This window comes from Ictalurus furcatus, chromosome 25 (assembly GCF_023375685.1).
Source record: "Ictalurus furcatus strain D&B chromosome 25, Billie_1.0, whole genome shotgun sequence".
Lineage (NCBI taxonomy): Eukaryota > Metazoa > Chordata > Actinopteri > Siluriformes > Ictaluridae > Ictalurus > Ictalurus furcatus.
Window position 1 is genome coordinate 17530509 of NC_071279.1, and position 12496 is coordinate 17543004.

Sequence of the window (12496 nt, forward strand, 5' to 3'; positions counted from 1 at the left end):
TTTCAAAGGCGTTCCACAATCGTAAATGTAACGATAGATGGATAAAGAGTAGGATGTGGTGTTCATTAAGGGATAAAAAATTGTAATTGTCGGCAAATCCTTTCAGTAGTTACGATGTTATAGGAACTTAAGAGTCATTTTCCTTCATCACACCACCACGCTGGGCGGCCGTGCCTCAGGGGGTAGAGTTTTTTCTAGAGCAGCACAACACTGTGTTTTATTCCTTACTTAGCTATGGTTTTGTGAAATGGACAATATTCTAACGCGTGAAATAGGACTGCAAAATCTTTTCAGAGTAATTTGTGGTATAAATCCTTTATTAACACTTTATTTGCTCTTTGAAAGCAATAATAAGTCTCTTGTTTCATGAACGCCTGTTACTGCTGATGCTTGTTTTGAGCAGTAGATGGCACTGTTACAGAATAATTCATCCTGCAGTAGAAGCGAGTCTGATGTTGTCTTGGACAGATTTGATATGTTTAGTGATCCGGGCCGGATTGAATCAGGGATTGTTTTCCTACAACAACGGCGATCATCCTGTAATGAAGAGAATTCTCTCTCTGAGTGTTTCTCGAAGCAGGACTCGGCGTGTCCTGTATTCCATTTGCTTTGGGGACGGTCGTGACTTTTGATTTAAAGCGGCGGTCTGGAGGAAAAAAAAGAAAGAAATGTACACAAATTCCCTTTTTAGATTCATTCGATCTGCCAAAGACAGGCTTAGTGTTTGAGCTTTGCTTCTTTGGCTTCACCGTGGAGCTACAGTAGCTATGAGTCTGATCTAGCCGAACTGTCTCACCCAAAATCTTCATATTCTTGCTCTAAATGACGTGCTTAAACCACATAATCTCATTTTGGAATAACTGTGTAAAACAGCACCAGGGATGGACCAAGTACTGAGTAACTATTCTTAATTGAAGGTATAGAAAATCAAAACGTGTAGTCAACTGAAAGTTAAAAAAAAAAAAAGTTGCTACTTTTAAGTTTTAAAAGGAAAAAAGTACATGTTCTAACAGTTGAAATGAAGTTAGTCGTATTTTCATGTGTCAGAGTTTTATTACGTATTTAAAACGATGCTGTTTTGCCTGAAAACTTCATTCAGTCTCTGCAAGTTTGCAGTGTTAACCATTAGCTCGAATTTGATTTGACTGCTAAGCTAGTTATGTTAGCTACTGGATTTAATGCTAGTCTAACCTCGCATTAGCAAAGAAAACAGGCGTAGTGCTAATTACAGTAGGTCATAGTTCATAGTGTTGATTACAGTAGGTTTACAGTAGGTCATAGGTCATAGTGTTGATTACAGTAGGTCATAGGTCATAGTGCTGATTACAGTAGGTTTACAGTAGGTCATAGGTCATAGTGTTGATTACAGTAGGTCATAGGTCATAGTGCTGATTACGGTAGGTTTACAGTAGGTCATAGGTCATAGTGTTGATTACAGTAGGTCATAGGTCATAGTGTTGATTACAGTAGGTCATAGGTCATAGTGCTGATTACAGTAGGTCATAGGTCATAGTGTTCATTACAGTAGGTCATAGGTCATAGTGCTGATTACAGTAGGTTTACACTAGGTCATAGGTCATAGTGTTGATTACAGTAGGTCATAGGTCATAGTGTTGATTACAGTAGGTCATAGGTCATAGTGCTGATTACAGTAGGTTTACAGTAGGTCATAGGTCATAGTGTTGATTACAGTAGGTCATAGGTCATAGTGCTGATTACAGTAGGTTTACAGTAGGTCATAGGTCATAGTGTTGATTACAGTAGGTCATAGGTCATAGTGCTGATTACAGTAGGTTTACAGTAGGTCATAGATCATAGTATTGATTACAGTAGGTCATAGGTCATAGTGCTGATTACAGTAGGTCATAGGTCATAGTGCTGATTACAGTAGGTCATAGGTCATAGTGCTGATTACAGTAGGTCATGGAGTGTTGTGCAGATTTAAAGTGAAACTTGATGTTGTGCTGTTTTAGGGTGGTGTGATGAAGTGGAGTTACTGCTCTCACTGTTATCACAGTTGATTATTATTCCGCTGATACCGCAGCACAGCAGAGTGTCTGTTTATTAGCAGTTTGTAATGTTCTGGTTCACAAGCGCTGACCTGACACTGGAGACTCCTTCCATAAATGTTTCATAAACATCTCCTTACAGAAAACGTCACCGTGTTTACTTATAGATCGGCAGTTTTTTTAAAAAAAATGCTTATTACAATTTTATTGTTTATTGTTACTATAGAAAGGAGAAGGTATTAGAACGAGGGCATTGACCAATCCGAATCCCCGCACCCCACTATGAGAACCGAGGCTCTGATCCGTCTGTGGTGAACAGTAAGTCATTTTCTGCACTCAGCTAGCAGAATACAAATGAAATGGTATGACGAGAGCTGAAAGTGTTGCTACGCTGCATTGCCCACACTCGCACTGTGTTATGCGAGTGTGTGTAAGTGTGTGTGTGTGTGTGTGTGTGTGTGTGTGTGTGTGTGGTGCTGCACGTCAGGAGTGTAATGAGCTTTTCGGCATTATGCTGATGACGGCTCTTTCTCAGGGCTTTGCTATAGTGATGCAGGGCTGTGTGTGTGTGTGTGTGTGTGTGTGCAGATAAGATTCAGATGATGTACCCTCGGTATCTGTCTTCTCCCCTCTCTGCAGTAGAAACCCTGCGTCCACAGCGAGCATTCACGTTAGAGGTCACATTGCTGAGAGAAAGCGGCGAAGTCAGCAGTCTGACTGGAAGGAGGTGCAGTGGAGCGTTTTTCTTCTTTCCTTTTTTTCCCTTCTTCTTCTTCACACTGTACATAGTCCCTCCCCTCTGCGCCTGTGTGCCACAACGTGATGCGAGTGTTAGCGCAGAGCCACTGAAAAGTCACACTGAGTTCTAGCTTTCATTTAAGGATGCCCTGCTTTTACAGCTGGACTGTCTATCAGTTATGAATCATTCTAAAGATTAAATATCGGTTTTTAATTGTAATAATGGCCTTTGCAGTATTGATGTTACAAAATGCTGCAATATGAAAATTCTTGAAAAAAATTTACTGTGAAATAATTTTATCATTGTAATAATTAATGCAGCAGTAAACTCTGGTAAATAAATAAAATCCTTACTGCCAATAAGTCTAATGATTTTAATAATACATTGAATAGTGCATATAATAATAATAATAATAATAATAATAATAATAATAATAATAATAATAATAGGATGGCAACAATCTGTCAAAAAGGAAATCATTTTAATAATAACTTTTTGCAGTAATAAAAAAGAAGCAATACATTCTGGAAAAATCTTTACTGTCAATGTTAATAATAATAATAATTAATAATAACAACAACAACAATAACATCTATAATAATAATAATATAAAAATAAATAAATGCCAGTCTGTCTATATATATATATATATATATATATATATATATATATATATATATATATATATATAAAAAGAATAAAATGCTACAATAAATACCAGACGTAAATCTTTATTATTAATAAATGTAATAATTTACTATTAAATGTAAATATAATAAAAAACTTTTGTTAATATATTTAATAATATTAATATCAACAACAACAGTAATAATAATAATAATAATAGTAATAATAATAATAATAATAATAATAGTAATAGCAACAACAACAATAATAATAATAATAATACTAATAATAATAATAATAAGAAGAAGAAGAAGAAAAAGTAAATTTTTTATTGTTAATAAAAAAACAATTACAGTCAGTATATTGATTATTATTATTATTATTAATAATAAAATTCAACAATAAATATCAGAAATCTTTATTGTTAATAAATGTAGTAATTTAAATATTAAAAGTATAAATTGAATTTAAAAAAACTACAGTCAATATATTTATTATTATTATTATTATTATTATTATTATTAATAATAATAATAGTAGTAGTAGTAGTAGTAGTAATAATAATAATAATAATAATAATAATAATAATAATAATAATAATAGTAGAGAGGCCGGTGCGGGAACTGCTGTTTATAGCTGCTATAACGTACGTAACCTATAACGAGCACAAACTAACTTTAGACGTTCCACAACATTAAAAGTAACCGTAAACTGATAAAAAAAGTATGACTTGTCAATCTTTAATAAATAATGAATAATCGATGACTAATCAATTGCTGTAGTATGAAAGGAATAAAACGCTCCAGGACGTGTTGTTATGGGACGATAATCAGCTCGGGAATTCTCTGTTTCCCGTAACAGCACCACACGGAGTGTTTAACTCCTTACATATTGTTGCACACGCATATACACGACCCATGTGTGATTCCCACACACCTGAGTGTGTGTGTGTGTGTGTGTGTGTGTGTGTGTGAAAGAGCTGCACTCTGATTGGACACCAGGTGGCAGTGATTACAAATAATACCTTTCTGGGTGTGTGTGTGTGTGTGTGTGTGTGTGTGTGTGTCTTGGTGAGAGACAGAGCAGGAGTGCAGAGAGGCTGCAGTGTGCTGAAGCTATAAGCACAACTTCAGAGGACAGAACAGAGCACGTCAACGTTTTTTTTCCTTTTCATTTTCTTTTTCTTATTGTGTCCCAGCAGATGTCCTTCCTTACAAACACACTCTTCAGCTGATCGGAGTCTGAATCGGATTCCCCACCTGGCACAGGATGGCATCATCTGCCCGCCAGTACGGACGCTCGGCCAGGGACATCGCCAGCGTGATGCAGAGGCTGCAGGGTAGGTGCTGCTGATGATGCGCGCTTTGCTTTCTCTTAAGGTGACCTCAGCGCCGTGCTGTAGCATGACACAGCACATCCTCTCTAAAGCACCCACGCATAGGATCTCGACAAGTTATAACTCTCAGAAGTCCTTAATCGTTCTCGTCTCGTCGTAGTGGACGAGCTTTGCGGTGACCCCAGAGATTAGAGAGGAATATTCATTTGTACAGGAGTTATAAAATGCAGAGACGCCGTATTCATGCCGTGTCGACTACACGGTGCGCTAGGTCGTGAGTTTTTCCATTTGCAGTGATGTTAGTGAACGCATGCACTCATGACATCACACCATGCATTAAAATGACGTAGCGTAGCGCAGGGCTGTGAAATATCTTTCATTTCGCCTGTTTATCGCAACCGTACAGATTTTTATTTATTTATTTATTGAGTAGTGAGTTCAATCACTCTAAATGAATAATAATAATAATAATAATATAATCACAGACCCCTGGGAGAACTCCTGGTTTAGTGGAGGCACGTTGCAGGTTGTAGGGATTATGGGACGATAATATTTTGGCGCGGTCGCATGGAAATGCGTGTCTTTTTTGGGTCAGCGGTTACAGTTTTGTCCTTCAGGATCTTCCAGATTTCTGTATTTCTGTGAATAATCGAACGTCTTGACCTTCTGGGGACATTTTGGCTGGTCCCCCATGAGAAAGATTTACAACAACTGCATTTATGTCTACGGAAGGTCCTTGACAAGGATAGTAAGGCGAGGACGTGTGCGTTTAAAGTTCGCATGGACAGACCACAAGGTCAGAGCCTTATACGCGCTTAACCGTTTCACACCCGTCAACCTTTTATCCCGTCGTTTCCGTTTCCATCGCACGGACGCGCGCGGAAACGACTGGAGAAAAGGACACGGAGTTTGGAGAAATAAAAGAGGGAGAGAATCAAAGAGAGAAAGGAAGGTCGAGGAACAGCATGAGTAGCGATAGAAAGGGACAAATAGGAAGATGAGGGAAGGATGGGAAAGAGACAGAGGAAGGAATATGACCGAGAGAAAGGGATGGAGGGATGGACGGATGGAGGGAGGGAGGGGGACGTGTTAAGTGTCTAATCTGCTGAAGAGCTGACTTTGTGAAGAGTGAAGAGCCTCCTTGAGGAGGAGCCCAGTAAGGACATGGCGATAACCGTGTTTTCAAAAACGTATTTGCGAAACCAGACACAAAAACCCATATAAAAATGTAAAGTTACGGCGTAGAACGTTTAACCTACGACAACTAATTTACGTTTACGACTATGTACGTCGGCGGATGTCGGATTCGATGAAATTAAGCGCAGTGTGTTTATATTTACGTTTATATTCATATTTACATCATCCAAAAAAGCAGAAATTGATCATGTCTGTAATATTTAAAATGTTAAACATAGATAGGGTAGAAGTGCATTTCTCCGTAGACTTGCACTGGCGTACGACTACATCTACTACTTTCCAAGATGGCGGACACGTTGACCTATAACAGCAGCTAGTGAGAGCGGCTAATGCAGCGTAACGCAGACGTCAGCCTAGGGCTGGGCGATATATCGATATAATATCGATATCGTGATAAACGATTACACGATACACTTTTCGGAGATATCGTTGGTATGGTGATGTATTTTTTAAAAAAAAAAATGTTTTTCACAATTACAAATTAAATAGTGCTGAACGAATGCTGTTGAAATTGGTGTAATTGTTTTTAAACCTAATAATCTTTGTCTCTTTAGGCGTTAAAGAAACGTATCATCAAACTCAGTTTAACATTGTTTTTGTTTTTTTAATACTGTTTTGCAGACGGTTTGTTCGCTAAATTATATATCGTGATACACATAGTGTATCATAGAAATGTCCGGAAGTATCGCCATGTGATATTTTTGTCATATCGCCCAGCCCTACATTACTAACAGCAATTGTTGTATTTTAAATAAAAATAAATAAATAATAACTGAAATCAGATTCCGAGGCGAGTGAACTAGAGATCGGCCGATATTGATTTTCTTTTTAATAACAGATACCGATACCGATGATTTGCATGTTTACGCGCCCGATGACCGATATTCAGAACCGATATTTATTTATTGTTTTACTTCTGTTTTTGACACAATGATAACAACGCCACTGACCTGAACAAACCGTTTTATTTATATTAGTCTTGTCAATTCCGCTTCCTCCTCGCATGCAAAACAAAACTCTTATTTATACACTAATAAATAAAGGGGTCTGAACGAGTGCAAAAAATAAAGTGCGCTGTTACTAGTGTCTTATTTTTGTAAAAAATAAATAAATAAATAAATAAATAAAAAGCTTCAATGAGGTAAACAAATAAAGCAGGAAACTAATTTTAACAAATAAACAAAAAAACAGGTGCAGTGCTGCAATGGCTGTCCTGTGTGCAATTCTCCAAACGCCTGCAAGATGGCACCATTTATCGGTGGATCCGGTAATACAAAACCGATATCCGGTTATGGAAAAACACTTAAATATGGGGGAAAAACATCGGTAAAACCGATTATCGGTCGATCTCTAGAGTAAACATTCCGTTTCAACAAATTTGCCATCAACTACAGACGCTGCATGCGTTGATTCCTCCGTGTTTTCTTACTGCCGCGCCCCCCAACTCGGAAACCTGCACCTCGAAGAAAATCCCACTCCTAATTACGACTTTGTGGTGGCGCTCATGTGCGTTCAACTCGTAATCACGATCTTCCCGACGTGACTCGAACGCATCGTTTATCCACACCTTCTGCCCAATCAGAATCGAGAATTCAGCAGCAGCGCGATCTCAATATCAGCTACTAATTCTGTCTTAATAAAGAGTTTGTTTCTGCTACAAAAAGGGATTCCATGTCGTCTTGTTCTTTTCCCAATACATGGATAAATAAATGGATGCATTCAATGTGGCGTCTATATTTTTTTAATATGATACGGCAACGCCAACAAAAACCGAACCTTCACACATAACGACAAGAACATTCACAAAATCATGTGTAATTATGGAGCTGCTGTCATTAGACTCCCCCCTGAAAACATCTCCATTATTTTTCCTTTTGTCTCTGTCGTGTCTGAGCACGAACTCATTTTAATTACAGAGAATATGAACTCTATCATTCGTCTCAGCAACAATGTAACAGCAATTATCACCACAATGGATAAATAATGATGGAAATAATGGATTGCATACGTTATAGTTACTCAGAGCCCCCGCCTACCTCCTTGTCTTTCTTCTTCCTTTTTCTTTTATAAAGACTGATTTATTATTATTATTATTTTTTTTTTTAAATCAGCACTTTTCTTGATTACATTACACTAAACGAAGCCTTTCACGTCTTCTGCTTCTATCCTGGACCAATTTGCATCTTTTTCCATCACAGCATATCATCAGTTCTTAATGAAAAGTGTTACAGTGTGTAATTAACATTTTGAAGGTGTGAGCGTTGGTCCCCATGGAAACCAGATGTGGTGCAAGGAGATTGATGGCGTGTCAAGACGAAGGTGAAGGACACCGTGGACAGTACGGCCGTACTGGCTCCATGCCGCGTTCCGAGAATGGCGGATTATTCGCTGTGCACGAGCTACAAAGTGGGACGAAACGTGGACGCGTACATTAAAACTTGTTTTGTTCGGAACAAGCTAGCAAGCTAACTTTAGTTAGCTTATCGGAACGGCGAACTCGACGGTTGACGTCATGGAATTGAGCGCGTTCGAAAGCAAACACGCTTGTAATCTCATTTAAAGTAGAGAAACGGTGCTTTATTTACTGTCGACACCGTGAGCAGCCATTTTGCTGTACATCATGTCCAGCGATGTACATGTACCGACTTTCCGAGTCGGAAATTCCACCTTTGGTTCTTCCTAGTTACGGCCTGCAGTCACTGTGCGTTCGTGTCCTCCCGGGACGTTCGTATTTACGAGTTGGGAAGTCGTGATTACGACATCGGGTGCGTTCAAGTCACTTTGGGCGGAGCAAGATGGCGGTCTACCTCCTCTTATTTAGGTTTTATAATTCTTCTTCTAGAAAATGTAGAACAAAGAATGCGCATCAGGTGTGTTTTGCTTTTTAAAATGTGTTTTTAATCGTGTTACGAAGCCGCTGTAAACTTTATCATGAGATATTATACCGTAATTGTACAATGCTATCGTATTTGCTTGTATTTCAATAACATGCTGCATAAGCCAAACACATAATAACAGACGAGTAAACGTTCGATTTCAACAAATTTACCGTCAACTACAGTTGTCGATTCCATCTCTTATTAATTTAACATTAAAAGTAACTATAAACGGACAAAAAAAAAATAAACATGCCGTGCCGTCACATGCCTTCGGGGTGGTGAAGGTAACTTCGCTCCATGCCCCGCCCCTCACCCCCAAGTGTTTCCTTTCTTACATGGCATTGTAAAACGTACGTGTATACTATACAGCGCTTAACTTGATAAAACACCATTTTCATTGAGATTAAAGTATTGGCACCCTTCGCTCTGTCAGTGGGAACACAGTGGAACGCACTCTTCGCTCTGTCAGGGGAAACAAGCAAGCTGTTCACGTTTTAAGATTCACATAAGTCATATTTTTGTTCCTAAGAAAATTGGTTTGTAAATAGTGTGCGAATGTTTTACTAATCTCTAGTCTCCACCCCTCGTCCTCCAGAAAACTCCTCCTACTTTCACGGGTACTATTACGCGACGTCGTCCAGTTTCGGATTAGTACCCGTACCGTGCCGTACGGGTTTCTTCGGGTTGCTGAAACGGCGACTTAATTTGAAAAAGTTGTTTTTAAAGGGATAGTTCGCCCCAAAATGACAATTCTGTCGTTGTTTACTCACCCTCGTGTCGTTCCAAACCTGTAAGCATTTCTTTCTTCTGTAGAACCCAAACGAAGATATTTGGAAGAATGTTGGTAATCAAACAGTTTTGGTGCCCATTGACTTCCATTGAATGGACAAAAAAACAACGTCAACTCTGAGACATTTCTTAAAATATCTTCTTTTATGTTGAACAGAAGAAAGAAAGTCATACAGGTTTGGAACGACATGAGGGTGAATAAACGTTGACAGAATTTAAATTTTTGAGTGTACTACCCCTTTAAGAACCTTATTTCTTAATTTTATTTTCGAAAAAAATCACCAGTTTTTGTTAAATCTTCCTTTGGGTGAAAAGATTCGACGTTTGAATCAGGGTAATTTGTTCCTGTTCTTTGATCTGTACAGATTAGCATTTCTCTCTCTCTGTGTGTGTGTGTGTGTGTGTGTGTGTGAGTGAATAAGGTGCATTTAGTCCCTCTTACTGCGTAAAAATTCTAAATAAAGGCTGATCACTGGCCGCGTTCACTCCCTTCCAAATACATTCAAATGTACTGCTCCACGTCTAAAAACTCTTGCTAATGAACACCTGTCTCTCGTCTGCACGTCTCCACCCCCTGACACGCGCGCACACACACCCACACACACACACCCACCCACACGCACTCCTTTATTTTGTTTCAATTCTAATCATTCTGTCTGCATTTTTCTCATTATGTCTGAGATATGCAAATTCATTTTCCTCGGCCGTGATTTCCCACCAGTCGGTTATCACTTCTGAGATTTTGAAGCTTTACACACTCCGCACCGCGTATACATTATGCATCTCCGGGTCGGTTTTAATGAACAAGACCTCGTGATTTCATTTGCATTTATCACAATTACACGCCGGTTGCTTTCTTTTTCCGTGTCTCTTCTGTTCGAAAGGAGCTTCAGGACGGTCATGTCCGTGTCCCACGTTTTCGCCGTCTTCCACCCAAATAATGTCCGGGGGGAAAAAAATGTGGGTGAAGGAGAAAAAAAACCCCCGAAAAAAACGGCAATTAGTGGTGCCATATGGCAGAAAAACGGCGAGCACTTTGAAGACCTCCCAGGCTTGAACCTCGATCCGTATGTTGAGGAATTCTGCCATTTGTTGTCTCTCGCCGGATTTCCCATGCTGCACTTTTGCGTGTGTGGTCCGCAACAGAACTACCATCAGTGAAATTCATACGGCGTTATCGTTTAATCCTCTGTGTTCTCGTGAAGAATCCCAGAGGACTCATTAACACCTTCTTTCCTCATGGCCAGTAGAGTAGAGCTGACAGAGTTGTGAAATAAATCCAGCGTGATGTCGAAGCTGTGTACGAAACATCCTTAGCTAGTGATTTATTTTATTTACATTAAAGAAGAATACGGCGTACGTTTTTACCCTCACCGTACCCACCATTAGGGTAGTCACGATACCATGAACATATCTTACGAGACTGGACCAGCTGAAGTATCACCATACCACACAATATTGTGTTTATTCGTAATTCAAATCTACATTATGAAGCAAATTTACAGAAACACATCGATATAACTGAAAACAGACACAAAACGAGTTTTCCTCTGAAGAACAGTTGTACAACTGGCATGCAACTAATTCAGCGTGTCACATATCTCATCTATTGTCCCCTAGAACATTGAAGACATGCAAATGGAAATCGTCCTCGGAGTATTAAGGACGAACACAACGTTAGGAATTGATAACTGAATTTGGAGACGAACTCTGAAAAAAACGAAATTGCGAACGTTAGCTCGTTAGCTCGCTGTGGCTAATTTTAGCTTTTACACACAGCGGTTAGCAGAATGTTAGCTCGCTTACTAGCAAGCAGGAAATCTTTAAAGATTACGGTCAAGGATTTAGGTTAAATGGAGTGTCACTAACCTTTGTGTATTCTGCAAAAGCAGTGAGGTGTGACGTTTTAGTGTTTATATTTGACGTTTATACGACGTTACTTACGGTACTAGCGTTTAAAAAATACAGCATCGCAGTATGTTAAAGCTTTACTATCTATACTACCGTAGTACTGGTGTACCGTGCATCCTGAGTCACCACACCAGCCTCTCTTTTTACATAATCTTGAACCAAATCAGACAAAAAATCTCAGCGTGTCACGTTATTTATTTATTTATAATATATAGGTTTTATTGCATTTTGGGCCGCAGTATTATTACGATAATGATTATGATGATGATTATTATTATTTGGGCTAATTTTGAATTGCACGTTTTGCTAGGTGTGCAACTTTGGCTTTCCGATAGAAACACAATTTGTGTGTGTGTGTGTGTGTGTGTGTGTGTGTGTTTGTGAAGTTGTCTCAGAGCATCTGATCCCAGACAGTGTGAGGATGTATGTGATATCCAGGCATCTGGAAAGAGAAATATAGTTCTCTGGGATTTGAACGACCTCTCAAAGTATTTTTTTTGGGGGGGGGGGGGGGGGGGGCCTGATTTTAGTCCTTTTGAACACTAACAGTGAGATAGTGGCACAGCAGTGAGAGAGGGAGAGAGAGAGAGAGGGAGAGAGGGACCGGGGCGGGGGGGGGGGGGTAATGATGGAGGGAGACACATGGAGGTCATCTCATGTACTTCAGCTCTCTCTTTAAACCCAATCACACCACTGCTGGCACAAAGCCACATGAACAGAGGAAAAAGAAAAAGCCATATTGGCTTGGCGAGCTGCCACAGTGGCAGTGTGTAATGTTATGCCAGAGATGGCAGCGACAGGACCGTTCTGTACTGACCAGCACTGACAGTCACCTTGAACACTGTCTGAGGTTCCAGCTTTCTTTACGCAAAAGCGTGTAGATGAAGAAATGAAATATATCAAAATGAAACAAGATTATTTACATTCTAGCTGGATAATAATAACATTCAAACTCAATTCTCTGAAATGAATTAATGTGTGAGATTTCTGTGTGTATACATGCTTGTGT

At 39.2% G+C, this 12496-nt stretch overlaps 1 protein-coding gene across 1 annotated transcript in view; it reads left to right on the forward strand.

Annotated features, from left to right (window-relative positions):
- The first annotated feature begins 1236 nt into the window (after positions 1 to 1236).
- The window catches only part of syne1a (spectrin repeat containing, nuclear envelope 1a), a 208734-nt gene continuing 197474 nt past the window's right edge, over positions 1237 to 12496 (forward strand). Inside the window, 2 exon segments of the mRNA XM_053614917.1 lie at positions 1237 to 2736; positions 4577 to 4714. Coding sequence (XP_053470892.1) covers positions 4645 to 4714 — 70 coding nt within the window. The 5' untranslated portion in view covers positions 1237 to 2736; positions 4577 to 4644.